Below are 16120 nucleotides of genomic sequence, written 5' to 3'. Positions count from 1 at the left end.
GTGTGTGTCAGAGAGAGAGAGAGAGATTGTGTGTTCTCTAATGCTGAAAATGAAAGAATCATGGTCGCCCGGTCTATAAGTTTCATTCCTGCTGCTCTAAATTAGCTCTTGTCGCATCTCAGGATCATAAATTCCAGGCTAACCTTATATGAGAGCGCCGCCTCGCAGTCCCACGGCACTCTAACTGGATCACGCATCCATTTACACACACAGACACACACACACACACACACACACACACGACTCAAAGCGAATCATCCTCTCCACCGGCAGGCTGAGAAAAGGTGGCGAAAACATAATTACCATCAAACAACTCCATCTCCATTACTCTACTGGGATTTTTTACTGCCTTTTATTGCTGCCATGATACGTCCTACCCAGGGCTGCTGGAGTGATACACCTAGATTTATTTTTTTATTCTTCGCCGACATACAAGGATTTGAAAGACAGAGGGAAAGAATCAAAAACAAAACTGTGAGGAACTACTTTGTGTTCAGAGGAATCATTTGTCAAACCCCAAGAATGCAGACCTACATGTATTATTTAAACCTCTGCACATTGCGAAACATTTAAAATTAAAACATGTTTTTCCACAGTGAAATGCAAAGTTTAGAAGAAAATCTAACCCTGCATGACAACCTGGAAATTAAAGAGGCGTATATCTTAGAAAATTAAAATGTCATCCCCCTTGTCTCGACTCCTCAAATTAATCCTCGAGGAATTGTGACGGAACTGAATCAATACCTTTTTCTAATTAGTGCAGAAGCAGCGAATATGCACTAGTTTTATCAAACAAGCCTTTGCACATCAATCCATATTTTGATGTTTGGTTGATGTTAAAAACACCCGGAGGTAAAAATATGCACCTTATCATAACTTTATAGCCCGACTGTCACACTCGGAAAAACAAAAGGAAAAACGTATTAAGTCAAAACACTGTAATTAATAAAAGTTACTTGAGTAAAAGTGTCACTTCCATAAGTAGCAGGGGGTCTTCAGCTTTAAACAAAGACCTTTTTGAAACTACATATAGTTAAATGTTTTATAAGAACTTCCAGGGTTTAACCACCACGAGTGCTCGTATCTGCCACTTATCATTAAACTTGCATTTCCCCATGTTCATACACAAACTGGCTAGAGAGGCTTTAGTTTTAACACAGAAACAGACAAAACAACGAGTGCATTTCAAAACTAAAATGTATTCTCATCCTTCCCACTGAATTTAAAGGTACAGTGTGTAGAATTTAGTGATATCTAGTATTGAAATTGCATGTCGAACCTGCTGACATTCAGTGATGGCACAGTCGACTAAATTAAATAAAAACGTATCCGTGTGAACGAACCAATGCAACTGTGTAGAAGGTCATTGCCCAACGTGTATAAATGTGGATTAGGTTGTAATATTAGCACAATATCTATTTTAAATGATGTGCTGCAATAACACACACAGATGAACACGTGCACGCACACCTTCATGCACATACACACACACACACACATTTCTGAGGCCTCTGGGAGCAGCTTAAAGTGAGAGATCAGAGTCGGCCACTGTAGCAACAGAAAGGCTGGGTCAGGGAAATCTCATCCCTCTGCATTGATCTCCAGCGATATTCTCCATCACCAAACAGCAGTCAATGGGCCAGACAACCTACTGCATCCTCCAGAGTCCGAGAGGAGGGGCTGACGGAGGAGGAGGAGGAGGAGGAGGAGAGGGAGGAGGGGCGGCAGCAGAGGAGCACGAACACATCCCTCAGTTTAAAAGAGCTTTAAATCTACCACAACCTCCTCCACCTCCTGACATGGGTTTAGATTTACACAGTTTCTCTCCTTTTCTTCTTCCAGCGATTTCATTTCACGCTGTAACTGTTGATGTTTCTGAAGGTTTGTCTTTGCCGAGGTTCTTTTGCTTAAACATGCTCAGTACGATTATTGAGCACACAACAGCTCCAGGTCTAAACTTTACTTTTAAGAAAAGCAAAGTGAAAATCACAGCATGTTTCTTAAGAAATCCATACTTCTAATAATTTCCAACTTGTTCTCATTTCCTTACCCTATAGTGATATCAATATCCAATTCTCTGTACTCTCTTGTACCCAACATTTAATTGACAATTTTAAAATACTGAAAATCCAGTGGGTGACTGCTATAGACGATGCAATTTTCCAAGAATTGTACGAGTCAGATCTTAAAAACAACAACCACGGACAATGACAGACATGTATCTTCACAACTTCCCAAATGACAAGCGTGCATTTAACAGAAAAAGATTTTAGTTGTTCCTGAACACTGCCATTACATTCTAGCATATTTAAGTTTTGATCCTGTCTGAGTAGCTCAGTCCTTGGGCTGCAACCCTCTTCAATATTAAAAAAATCAAATTGTTGAACTACTTCATCTTGAAATTGCAATTTTTCCTTGTGACTTTCATCCTGCTGCCGACTCTCGACCTCGTCTGACTCCGACTCCTGCCTCTCTTAGAATCTCTGCCTTCATTAGAAAGGACAAAAACCGGCCTTGGAGAGAATAATCAAACCTTTGCACGCGCTATCATTTTCTTTATAAAAGCCGAGTCTGTGTGTAAAGCTGCAGCAGCACGATACAAACCACGATATCTGTTTTTACACTTTGACTAACTAACTTTCACCTATAAACTTTGAGTAAAAACTAGATGCAGATACTGAAGACATTACATCTCCATTAGGATTTCATCAGTATTGATAGTAGAAGACAAGATCAGTTTATAGAAGTATAGTGTTTAAATCTGATCTACATCTCTCTATAGATGCCCATGTCTAGATTTATTATTTCTACATTTATTTAAGTCACTTCAGTTCCAGGAGACTCACAAAGGATGATAAATACACTAATTGTAAGAACATCAATTAAATATCAAGATTATAATAATAATGTTTGTATGCAGCCAATAAATGGAAAAAAGAAACTCAACAACTGGTTATAATTTTCTACCCACATCGTGTGTGCATTGAGATCCAGTTCCAGGTGCTTCACACACACAGACCTCAATGGGACATTAACAGGCAGGTGCTTCCAACTGCACCAAGTCATTTTCCACTTTGCTCTACATCGATTTCCCATTATAGGTGATATTGCGGTTTTCACCCTGGCTTAACAAAGAGCACGCACACACACACACACACACAAAAATGGCCGACTGCTTGTCTTCCCAGTGTGGCGTCAGGTATCAGGGGGGAGCACAGTAGAAAACAAAGGAGGTAATGGGAAGAGCCAGCCTGGAAAAGTGGCTGCAGCACTGTGGCTGCCAACAAACCAAACACTCACAATTCATAAAACCGAAGGTTGATTTTTAAAAAGATTTACAGTATTTTTAAAAGTATTTGAGGAAAAGGCTACGATCTTTAATCAGTTTGTAAACACTGCAGATTCTTTCCAATCAATTACTCTGCCTGTTTTTGAGTGAATTTGAGCTGCCACAGTTTAAGAGCTTCTCAGAAGAACACAAAAGATCTGTTTTTTGCTGTAGCTTCATTCAAACAGCTCAGTGCAGCGTTCAGTACTCCGCTGTTGAGCTTTCTCTGTCCCTCCCACTTTTCTTGCTCTTTCAGCATCTGTGGTACGTCAAAACATCCATAAGGTTTTTACCATACTCTGTAGGTGTGTGTGAGTTCAACACAACAAGAACAGATGCTGCCTTTACCATGCACAATGCAGTGATAAGTATTCTTAGACCTCAGGTTCACACACACACTGCAAACCTGTATTAATATCTCACTGTTATTAGTCGGCAAAATATCGATGTTTTCACTTTTAAGACCATAGAAGACCAAATCTCAATGCTAGCCTTACAAATCAAAGTTTTAGTTCTTCAGTGTTGTGCACGTGACTGTACAGAGTCCAAATATTCACTATTTGTCGATGATATGGCACAAAAACTTTCTAAAAATCAGATACATCAAGCTGGCATTCTTTAAAAACGCCTTCCAGAGCAGATAAACAAAGCAGTTGTGGTTGCAGCTGTAGTGAACATAAACATATGGAGGAAGAGATTCAACAGTTGCCGTGTGAACTGTAAAACAACCCTCAAAATGCTGATGTGAATGGAACACTGGCTGAAATTTAAACAAAACCTCAGGTTTAACGCTCGGCAGAAAAGCATGGGGCGACGGCTTTAAGCTAAATGCTGTGCTGAACATGACAAAACCCAGCGAGCAAACCTACGGACAGTTGAGAAGTGGATTATGCTGCAGGAGTGGCTTGAAAAGTTTCTATAGATGCCTGGATTATTTTTATTTTATCTTTTTGGCTGTGAAAAGTGGGTCAGTGTTGGAAATCCACTGGAGCTGCTGTGAATCCAGGCTGACTGCCACTGCTGTCGTCTTTAGAGAGGCAAAACTTTGACAGCCACCTTTCATCTTGACGGGGGGGGTGAGTGTTTGATACTCAGAACATAGATTTTGAGAGGAGTTCAACTTCAAGCTTGGCAAAAGCTGAACGTCCAAAACATAACGGATTCTTTCAAAAAAGGCAAGTTACAATTTGAACAGGATCGTTGCTGTTATTCTCGCTCGATTGCAATTATTTCTCACTATATATTAATAATTATCCTCCGAGCAGAAGAGGGTTGTAATGAGATGGTAAAATAACAGATTTTTTTTAGATAAGCGTTGCCACCAATCTCACATCTTTTAATTCCTTCTACATCACACAACATCACATTTCATGTGGAGCCTCCTCCTTCATCCAAGCATAAAGCAGCACAGTGAGTTCTCCTGTCATCCGTTTTTACAGTCCATATTTATTTGCCACTATCAGACAGAGAGATATATTGAATATGCAGAAATTTAATACAAAAACGTCTCTGACTTATTTTGCATCGGCCAGCATCTTAGATTGTTTCGTATGCTATCACAAAACTTCCAAGATTTACGTTTTTGCTCAGTCTTTCAGATATCGTGTTTCTTTCATTAGTTTAAAAGAGGGTGTTTATACAATTTGCTGATAAACAGAGAAATTCTAATGTGTAAAAACACAGCAGGTCAGTGTGGTGGGCGGGCACTTCTTGATTTAGACACTTCTTGCTGAGTGGAAACGTCAGATGGAGCATGTGTGTGTGTGTTTTTTCAATAAGTGAAACATGACTACATTAGAAATACTTCAGTTACTTTGAGCTCTCGTCTGGCAGCATCACATATGAAACCACTGGCTGCTGGGATAGAAAACACACACACACACAGCCGAGAGCTCCCACCCACAGCATGGGGCCAGAAGGAGAGGTCAAAGGTTAACTGGAGTAGGGTGTTAGGTCAGAAGGGTTAAACTGGACACTTAAGCGCAGCAGTTGTGAGGTCAACAGGGAAGAGGGGGGAGATTCATTGTGTGGTGCCGTTACTGGTTGTACACGCAACATGGCTCGTGCCTCAGTCCCCCCACCCCCCCCTGCCCACCACAGACACACGCATGTCAGAGGTGTATAAGTGTGAAAGCGGCATGCGTGCGTCCAGTGCATGTAGATGAATGCGTGCGTTAAGCAGCTTAGTACCTAGCCAGTCGTTGAACTTCTTAACCTCGGAGGGAAGGCCCAGCTCGGTAAAGTCGCCCATGTGCAGCAGCACATCGCCGTAGGGCATCTGGATGCCGTCTGTGCGCGAGTGTGTGTCAGACACACACACGAACCTGGTGTGTCCCGCCGGCTTGGGAGTATCATATGGAATGGGGTCCACCCTGAAAAGACAGAGACAGAAAGAGAGTTGGTCAAAGCAGCACTGGATAGGAACAACGTTTACCCTCTCAAAAGAAAAAACAGTAGAGAACAGCTTCACTTTCACAGATACAGAACCAACAAGTAAAGGTTTACATTGATTTTCACTTTTAGAGTTTGGTTCATGAACATTTTCCATCATCATCTTAGTGTCGCTAGAAATGTTTGTAGCACCGTAACTCTGAGCCTCATGATATCAATTTGAAAAGCGTTTCACTGTTTTAAAGTAATTTCTGACCCATGAAATTATACATCAGTGAATTATGCTTAATTCTGTATTGCCACCAACAAAAAGACCAAACACCACCCGTCTGTGAGGTGAGAAATGTTCCTGTGATGTCTGCCCTTGGTTTTATTTTATACCATTTTTTACATTATCCTCTATAAAAGAAGAAGTCAAACAAAATGCCCTTTCCCTCTTTGTTATGTTTTAAAAAAGTGTTCGCGATAAAGAAGCATATTTTTAGGTAATGTATGTTAATTTCATACCAGATTGCACAGAGGACACGGCTGAAAACTGGAACATTAGAAAAATCATTTGTTGTTCGGAATAAATCTCGAGGTCCAGAGAATAATACATGCAACAGGAGCGAAATGCATCCGAGAGAAAAGAGGAGACATTACAACGGTGATGAATGTCTACTCTGTGCTGGAAAAACAACCAGCACTCGGCTTGATTTGTGCACACATGGAGGGCAATGGCTGCTTTGTGGCATCAGATTGGCTAAAGAGATCGTGAATTAAGGCTCGCCTTGTACATTCTATCCATTATCTGAAGAAAAAAACACTTAGACCCAAGTCCGCCTGGAAAAAAGCCTTTTATTCAGCCTCTTTGTTCAATGTAAGCACGTACAAGAGAAGAAAACCTGTACTTTTCTGACTGAAAGGAAAGCGGGAAAAAAAATCATCTTGTCTGTAATTGAAGTCTACAATGTGCAATTCTCCAGCACTCTGCCACTAGACCATTATTTCATTAGAAGGGATGTCACTCTGTCGACAACATCAGACGAATAATCAACACTGCAATCTCCGACCTGACAAGCACACACACAAAGACACGCAGTTAACTTGCATGTGTGCACAAACATGGCGTGAAAACAGCCACAGATGAAATCAAAAGGTTTTGGAGGATGAGGTTATTAACAGAGATGGTAAAGAAAGGCACCTCGGCACAAAAGGAAATCTTACTGGGTGGTGGGAAACGTTGCATTTTAAGGGTGTCGTTTGGGAAGCTTTTTTTCCAGTTTCCCCATTTCTGTGCCACTTTCAGCAGAATATTAGATGTGGAGAATCTTCATAAGGAACGTGAGATCTGCTGTTGTTCTGTTTGTTTTATGTGTGAGGTCACGTTAATGCCACCGGCTCAGTGTGCTGAGTGTAACCGCTGTATCACAAGGTTTCTGAAGGTTCAACAGGTTCAATTTACGATTTTTGAAGACCTGTGTCAAGTACAACAAACATTACAGAATATCATAGTTGCAGATTTACTTATACTTCCAAATAATTGAATTTGAATTTACGACATTATCTACACAGACAGAGACCGCTGTTATTCATAGACTTTCCCACAGTCAAGCTGAGTGTAATGAGATATATTCGGACCGAGGTGTTTGTAGACAATCTGTCATCAGTTCAACATCGGTCTTGATTGTAGTTTTATTATCGGAAATTAATATCTGTATTGTTGAGAAAGAACAGAAATACACAGAGACGTCACAAACTGTGCCTGCGAAACTTTTAGCCAAGTAGCGTTAAATTAACATTAACATAATTAAGACCTACCTACACTTGTTTAAGACCTAGCACGTAACATTTATGACTTTTTAAAGCCTAAAATTCAGATGATTAAATTCTAGCCTTTAACACAGAAGCCCTTGTTTGAACTCCACCCAGCATCTGTGTTCACTGTGGTCAGAAGTCTGTAGTAGGGGTGGGCAATAAGGATAAAATCTTTAATTATGTTTCACAATTGGGTGAGAAATGAAAGGAGAAGCCACAATAAAGGGTTGAAGTAAAATGTTAATCCACCGTGAGCCTCAGTGCTTCTCTGAACTCCACTGGAAGGATGAACGTTCTTCTTCTGAGGATGGTTCCACATTTGGTCTCAGTTTTGATGCTGCGGGTGGAGAGCGCTTCCTAACACGTCATAAAAAAATCTTCTGCAGGTTTTCTACTGGGTAGCGATCTGGTGGCAATAAAGGTTTTGCCATATGATTCACATTATTTACTTAAAACCAGTGAGTAACCTCTTGTTTCCTTTAAAGAGGGATCTGGATGTTGCATTTATTTTCTCATTTCTACTTGTTTCTGTTGTAATTAAGAGAAAAATTATTGATGAACTGAGAAACCCTTTCTAGACAAAAATAAGAAGACATCAGTGTCTGTTTTTAATAAATCCAGTATTAGACCCTTAAAAAGTCACAGTTGCAAAATCTTGTAAGTTCAATTTTGCAGCATAAAACTCAAATTCACCGATTTACAACCCTGACAGCAAATGCCTCACGCCCTGGGTATTAGAGGGCTAGATGGTGAATTTCTGCCATGCAAAATTAAACTGACAAATTAGTGTTGTCTTGCTGTGCATGTCGCACAACTCGTCTGTTGCCACTGAAGTCTAACCACCATTTGTAAGTCACCATCTGTGATCGGTAGCCGCTGTCTGCAGCCTGTAAAGCAGCTGCACACATGCTGCATCTCAGTCCCTGAGGGGTCTGTTGTTTCTGCCTCTGCAAAAACTGGATGAATCTGAAACAGCGAGAAAATCTGACTGACACACTGGCTGCCTCGCTGGTTCAGAGAGACAAAAAAACTACGCGGCCCCTTCATCAATTTAGAAAACAATGTTGTCTGGGTGTCCTTCTACGACAGTAAATTGAACGTCTTTGGGTATTTGTCTGTTGGTTGCGTAAAATAACATCTTTGAAGATGTCATCCTCAAGTGCTTGGATGGGCAAGTTTCTGGCAAATGACAAATTGATTAATTGACAAAACTAAAAACGGCACTCAGTACATGCCTGATTTTATTTTGATTGAATCTGATTTTCATCAAGATTCATACATTTTTGTTTGAGAAATTGTTAAAAATGTCCAAAAAAATCGCATTTTAAAAATTAAAGAAAGAGAAAAAAATGGAACTAAACTTAAAGAGGACTAAACATGAGCTCGTACGCAGAGGTAATAATCAACAGATGATGAAGAGATAGAAAACAAGTTCTAGGTGCAGCCTAACTTGCAATGAGCCATAAAATACCAACTCAAGGATCTTCCTGGATCAGATGTTATTGTTTTACTGGCACCTGACGCAACACAACTCCTCCACCCTGCACTCAGTAGACGTACCAAACTTGATGCAGCTTAAGATAATCATTTTTAAAAGCTGCTACTCTTAGAAAATATCTCTTAGTCTGATGTTTTTACAGTTTTACCCTTTGGATTTTTTTTTTTTTTACAACCACAGATTCACAATTGAATGAGCGCTGGCCGTAGGATGAGCCTCCAATCAGTCGGAGCATAGACAGGGTTTGTAATCTCATACTGTAGTGAGTGTGTGCCCTGTCTTCCAATTTGTTGAGTGTAATCAGCAGCTTTCAGTTTTATGTCTGCGGCCTTCGGTATTCCATCCATTCCGAGAAAACCTCTCATCTGCTGCCTGTGGCGTGTGTTTCCTCGATAGTCGCCTACGGTCGGCCAGTAATCAGTATTTGGTGATCACTGGTTCTGTTCCTCCTCCAGAGCTCTTTCACAGCTTCAGCAGGGAGATCTCAGATGTACTTTGAGACTCCGCAGCAGAACAGTTGCCAGAGCAGACCTGGCGTCCATATTAAACCAAGATTGAAAGAGTAGCTAGAGAGGGAATAATATTTAGTATTGACTGTGTGCAGCAAATAAGTCTTGGTGCAGCACGTATGGACACACAAACATGCACACATTAACCCAAGCCAGCAGAGCAGCACATACATTGCAGTGCTGATTTGATTTGTTGCTCTGTGGTGCCTGGACATGCTGCAGCTTTAAAGGATTCCACATCTCTCGTCAGGGAAGAAGGAGAAGTGAAGAGCCACAGCAGTCAGTCACACACACACACACACACACAGATATATATGCATGCATAATAAACGAAGCCAAGAGAAAAACAAACAATCTCCATCTCCACCTTTGAGATTTAATCCACCCAGAGAATGTAAGTAAATACCAGCAGCCCCTATCAATTAGAGCAGGCCCGGGCCAAGAACCCTTCACAACGGTGCTGCATCGGTTTCTTCTCTCACACACACAAAGACAGAGGGCCCCTGTCTTTCCTGTTAACATATGACTGTATAACAATCTAGAGGTTCATTAGTAATGTATACAGGAGTTCAGGAGTTCAGCCGCGCAGCAGACGCCTCTGATCTATTGTAAACGGAGACGGTGAAAATGAAAAAGTCTTCCTGTGCTCCGGCAGCAGGTAAAAGAATATTCTCCAGCGACAGCCTGATCTGCGCTAGCATGAAGGTTCGTGTTAACATGTCTGAGCTTCGGCGTGACATCAGAAGGAAGACTGCAGAGGGAGAAGAGTGCAGCGGGGGGAGAGAGGAGAAATGCTAATGTGCTCGAAGAGGGCAGCAGCACACTCTCAAATCTGCCATGACATTGGAGTTGACACAAAAGCCGAGGTCTGTGGCCACAGAAATATCTGCTCGATGAAGAAACGTCTGTGATCATTCAGCGGAGAAACCTCAGAGCATCTACTTCAAACTCTCACAGCAACAGTGGGCTTCAAGACAAACCCTTTGGTTGTTAGTCACTTTTATCTGCAGCCATTTTAGGGAAACAAATTATATTTCTGCATTTGTGCAACTTCACATTCTTTCTTTTATTGTAGAAATAAAGACAAATAGTTTGGCATAGCTCACAACAGCCAGAAATTATAAAATTACACAGATGGCAGTGGACATTCTGCATCTGGGAATGAAAATGAAACCAATCCTCTTTCATTTGTTTGGAAAACTTCGATTGTCTCCGCAGCCTGAACACCTGAACTCGTCCTTCATTCAAGTCGCAAAATGTGTCAGATTCGTGTTACAGGATAAATTCAACAGGGAGTTTAATTCCAACTGAAAACTTAACGCTTCATTATGATGTTGTGTTGTGATTATAAACATGACAGCCTGCGCTTACACAATAAAAACCCTGCATCCTCCACAATCTATATAAATAGCACACTTACAATATCTATGTCAAAATAAGACTGACAAGCTTGAGTAAAAAAAAAAGCGTACAGATCTGAAAACTACAAAAGGTAAACGTGAACATCCCACAGCACTGTGTATTTAACCCACACACAGCTGCTGGTTACATGTGTCGAGGAGTAAAACTCAGTGTGGGAGAGAGGAGTGCTCTCTGATGTCTGTGGGAGGATATTCCGTTTGACGGAGCACACTTGGCTCCGTGGCCTTTTGGAAAAACACACAAGCAAATGGGGTCAAAGTTCAACCCGAGCTTGCTTCTTCAAACATGACACTTAACTCGCAACGGATAAGAAGGTTGCCGTCGCTGTCACTCTCAGACTCGTCGAGCTCTTCCAGGACGCCAAATAATCACTGTGATTGATTGCAAGTTTTTTTTTTTTTTCCTCGTACCAAACTGCACAGCTCCCCAAAAACTACAGAGCTCTTCAGCGTTTGTACAAAAACTCAGTCAAACAATCACTCCAAGAGTTAAATGTATAAATAGTGCTGGTGAGCAGGAATCACTGCGGAACAGTAATCTGTATGTTACTGAAATGTAAGATTTTATTAGAGAAAAGAATCAAAGCCGATAGAGAAAATAGTCAGGTGAGTCTGAAAGTCCCACAAAGCTTGTGACGTCACTGCTTTCCAAATGTAGAGTGTGTCTTTCCTCTTTCCAGGTCTTATTGCCACTCTTAAAGTTTAAAGTGATGTGTTTGGGTGTGCTGTGGTCGGCCCTGGGTTATTTTTCACCAGATGAAAACCTTTAAGAATGAGTAATATGTCATTTTGCATTCTTTCACAGTACAACTTAACTTCACACAACTATTTACTTGAAAGAATGTGACGAAACAGGTTGTTGTGAAATCTTTTTTTCTCACTGGATTTCTGATCTGAGACATATTATTCTGTAAAGTGCTGTAAACAATCCATACTACATATACAGTATATATAGGTTTCTCATTTTCTGCATGTACACTGCATGACCAAAAGCATGTGGATAATCGAGAAAAGAATGTGACAACATAACCATCATTCCAAAAGCATGAGCATCAATGTGCTGCTTTATCTGCCGGCACTTTTTCCACGAGATGAGGAATCTGGCAGTTTGTTCCCGTTCAGCCACGAGAGCGTTAGTGAGGTCGGCCACTGATTCTAGGTGATTGTTGAAGTTGTGTTTGGTATTCCAGTTCATCCCAAATGTGCTGGGTGTGATTAAGGTTTGGGCTCCGTGCAGGACGGTCAAATTCTTCCTGAACAAACAAGAAATAAATTCTTCATGAGGCAGGTTTTGTGCATCATGTTGAAAAAAGAAAGGGGGGTGAGCAAACCTTAACGATTAACCTCAATGATATTAATATGCTCTACTTAAGCATGTGAAAGGCATGTGAACAGAAGTGTCCAGACATTACTTGTGGTGTAATATAGCAAAGCTGGGTTGAAACCCCCCAAACCCCTCAGTCCTGACAGGGTTAATGAGGTCAACGACCTCTCAGCTGCCCACTTGTCTCGGACAGAAATACACGTCAATCACAGTTTGGTCTGTGTGTCCATACGTTTTATACCTGCTGCCAGAGGATTAGCCTCCAGCTCCTCCTCCTCTCTCCTTCTTGCTCCTTCTGTGTTAATGGAGATTTCCTGCTAATGATTTCTCATCAATGACGACGTCAGTGAGGGCACATCCACCTAAAACCTCAGGGGTCGAAGGGGGGAATGTGGAAAGAGCCGGCTAATCAACTTAAGCTGAGGTGTTCATACGTGGACTCGTACGCTCAATGCTGCTGGTTTAAATACAGTGTTACCACTAGACATGTGCTTTTATTAATGTAGTTTAACTGCTTTAAACCATTTTTATTAAAAAATCATCTGACACGACAGATTGATCTATTGATCATAAAACGTTTGTTGCAGCTCTTCACTTACTTAATGCCAAATATTATAATTCAGAAAATCTGTAAAAAAGTTAAAGCAAGTTTCCTTGTTTTCAATCTGTCTTGTTGGACTGATGAGCTGTTTCCAGACACAACGTGCCCTCAATGATCAGAACTCAAATCTCAGCCCCTGATAAGTAACAGTAAATGCACCACTGTGCGTCAACGCCTCCCTGTTGAAATTCACAACAAAGAGTGTCAGAACAAATGTGATGTTGGTGCGTCCACTACACCGAGTGACTAATTCCAAAGCTAATCACAGCTGAACTGAAGACAACATACAAAATACTGAGCTCACGGATTCTTTTCATCGCTCTTTAAGGAGAAACATCAAAACACAATGCTCCCGTTTCCTCTTTCTATAACCTTTGCATCAGTTCCCCTCCCCCTCCTATAGACTAACACTAACACACACACACACACACACACACACACACACACACACACACACACACACACACACACACACACACACACACACACCGCTCACTCATCCACGGTGCAATACAATTTCTCTGAGAAGAGCAGAGAGCGAGCGCCTCTCTTATCTTCTGCGTTTCAGCTGTCTGCGCTAATTCAATAAACTTCAGAGGAACAAAATGAACACAGGAATAACGGAGAGGGGGTTGGTGGTGGTGGTGGTGGTGGTGGTGGTGGTGGTTGTGGCGGCAGGGAAGGGGGTGCACATGGAGGGAGAGGCAAAGGTGGGAGACAAGAACGAGAAACCCAACAGGAACAAGTGGGGCAAACGCACAAACAGAATGTAGAATGATGGAAAATTACAAGAAGAAAAAACAAAAATTCAGGGGAAAAAAGCAGATTAAATGATTTTAAAGAAAATAAGACGCCCTTTTGTCTTAATCCAAACCCCCCAACCCCCCAACCCCTCTCCCCATTTGTTCGCGGAGGGTGCATCCTCGTCCTGTTACTTCTTTCATAACGGCTACGAGCACACAAAGCCTGCGCTGGAATATCAGCGACGGAGAAACCTTCCGGCGCTGCGCTGAGAAATAAATTGCTTCTGCTAATGCCCCTTTCATTATGGCTCGGCCCTTAATTGTGCTGCTGACAGTCTGCCTGGCTGCAGGGCTGATGGGAGGAAGAGTGGGGAGATGGGCACAAAGTGGCTCCAGAGGAAAAAATAACTACCTGGCAAAGTAATGTTCACCTGCACAGACGACACAGCTATAAACAAAAAAAACATGACATCTGCACTTAACAGCCCAGCGACAAGTGAAGGTTATCGATCTATTGATGGACATGTTTTGTACTTCAACACTTTTCTGTCAACCGATTTTTTCACAGAAGAATTAAACGATTTGTTTCAAGATGGGATTCATTTGCAGAAACCGTGAGGAAAATGAGCGTCTCAGTGTACAAGCCTCTAAGCAAAGAAATGATAAATGTCTATTGTAAACATAACGCATGAACTTGCTGCATGAAGAATTTGCAGAATCAGATCACTTCACCTCTATTTCATGTCAAAGGGGAAGCGGTGGTCGGACACGTCCCACACAGCAGTCTCCTCCCCTTCCACCTTCTGCCTGTTACGCTTTTAAAAGCCCCTTGGCTACGAGAAACAACAACCTCCAAGTTAGCAAACTACACGCTGGAAACGGCAGGTTTTGACAAAGATTGGGATTGTTCAATCACACAGTCGACTCATCATTGCATGTGGTGTTTTCTTTGCACGGAGTTAGTCACTTTTAAGTCAGTGATCACTTCCTCACATGCACATTTTTCAGCAAAACAAGCCTCCGTCCAACACCCTTTAGCAGACACAAACACGCCATAGCATATTCCCCCCACTACAGCAGAATGATAACAGGAACAGCGGGACCATTCTCCGTCTCTGACACAGCGCTGTGGAGATAGGCCCAGCTATACAAGACGAGAGGAAATTACATCATCAGGAGAGCGTGCCCTGCGATGCCAGGCTCTGGAGGCTGAGGGGCCAACATCTCAAAGACATCAAAAGGGCTTCAATCTCAAAAACAGCAGACCTGTCCAATGTCAACTGTCACTTAACCGCCCCCCACTCTCACTACCAACAGCACCACCGCCATCCCGACGGGCTCCACCGGCAGGTCAGGGGTGGAGAGGGAACTTAATCAAGGGTTCTCCTGTTACAAAAGCCCCTTCACTCCTGCCGACGAGCAGCAGCAGGCCAACAGAAAGAAAAGGCCACAACATGGGACTGGTTCTTTGTTCTGAAGAGAGAAAGTCTGACTGCTGCGCCTCCATTAACTGTCTGGCAGTAAATAAAAGAAGGGATAGGGGAAGTGCGAAGTAAACATGAGGCTGCACTGATTGGAGGCTCTTTTCTTATGCACCACTGATTACTAATCATAGATTTCCAGGCTACTGAGGTGTTTTCACCCCCCCCCAAAATGCTACGTTTACTTCGCGTTAGTTATTTTACCAAGAATGCAAGAACATTTTAGTGTTTCAATTTAGTTCGGACTTTCAGACCAGGAAGAAGAGTCGGCATTAAAGAGTAAGAAAAAGAAGAGGAAGCAGCTGCAGGAGTCTTCACCTCTGACAATATACTGCTGAAACCACGAGGACGTTCATTTGGTGCTTTTGAAGTTGTGTGGAGTACAGAGCCTGAAGCTGGTGATGCTATTAATACATTAATAATATCACAGTGGCAACAACATTAACTAAATGACCAGGATCATTCATGATATCAACTTAAACAGAAAGACTACAACCCACCCGACCAATCTGTGACGTACGTCACACAAACTTATTTTGTGCGCTACCTAAAATCTGGCTTGTTTCAGACTTTCAGCTGAAAAAAACGACACATCCCCAACATTCTCTTCTCTTGGTGTATATTCTGGCAATGGAGCACAGAAACCTTAATCCTGCTCAAAATGCTGACTGCATCACTTGTTTTTTCAACCTATTGTTTGAATCAATAAAGACAATCGAAGACGTGGGTCGAGATTGAAAGTCTCCGCAACCAGGCTACAACAAAGTGCAACTGACCAATCCTGATGTTTGACACGTAAAAGGTGCAGAAGCAGCAGCAGAGAAAACTCACAATGTATCTGTGGAAAATCAGGGCCACATGCAAAAACACACAAAAATCACACAAAGGCTCCTCAGCACGTTCTGGTTTGTGAAAGTGCATCGTCATCTAATCGTCTTGTCTTCGGGAGACACGACCACAAACAAGAACAGACCCTAGATGGAGTTTACTCTCAGATTTTTAGCTGCACCACAAACTAATAAAAGTG

The 16120-nt window shown here is 41.9% G+C and overlaps 1 protein-coding gene across 3 annotated transcripts in view; it reads right to left on the bottom strand.

Moving 5' to 3' along the window:
* mpped2a (metallophosphoesterase domain containing 2a) overlaps window positions 1-16120 on the bottom strand; it is a 56937-nt gene that overhangs the window by 31578 nt on the left and 9239 nt on the right. For all 3 annotated transcript variants that reach the window (XM_069526592.1, XM_069526602.1, XM_069526598.1), the window contains exon 3: window positions 5519-5700. In XM_069526592.1, coding sequence (XP_069382693.1) covers window positions 5519-5700 — 182 coding nt within the window. The remainder of the gene's footprint in view (window positions 1-5518; window positions 5701-16120) is intronic.

The sequence above is a fragment of the Paralichthys olivaceus genome, chromosome 1 (genome assembly GCF_024713975.1).
Source record: "Paralichthys olivaceus isolate ysfri-2021 chromosome 1, ASM2471397v2, whole genome shotgun sequence".
Classification (NCBI taxonomy): Eukaryota; Metazoa; Chordata; class Actinopteri; order Pleuronectiformes; family Paralichthyidae; genus Paralichthys; species Paralichthys olivaceus.
This window is presented reverse-complemented; position numbering and strand designations above follow the sequence as displayed.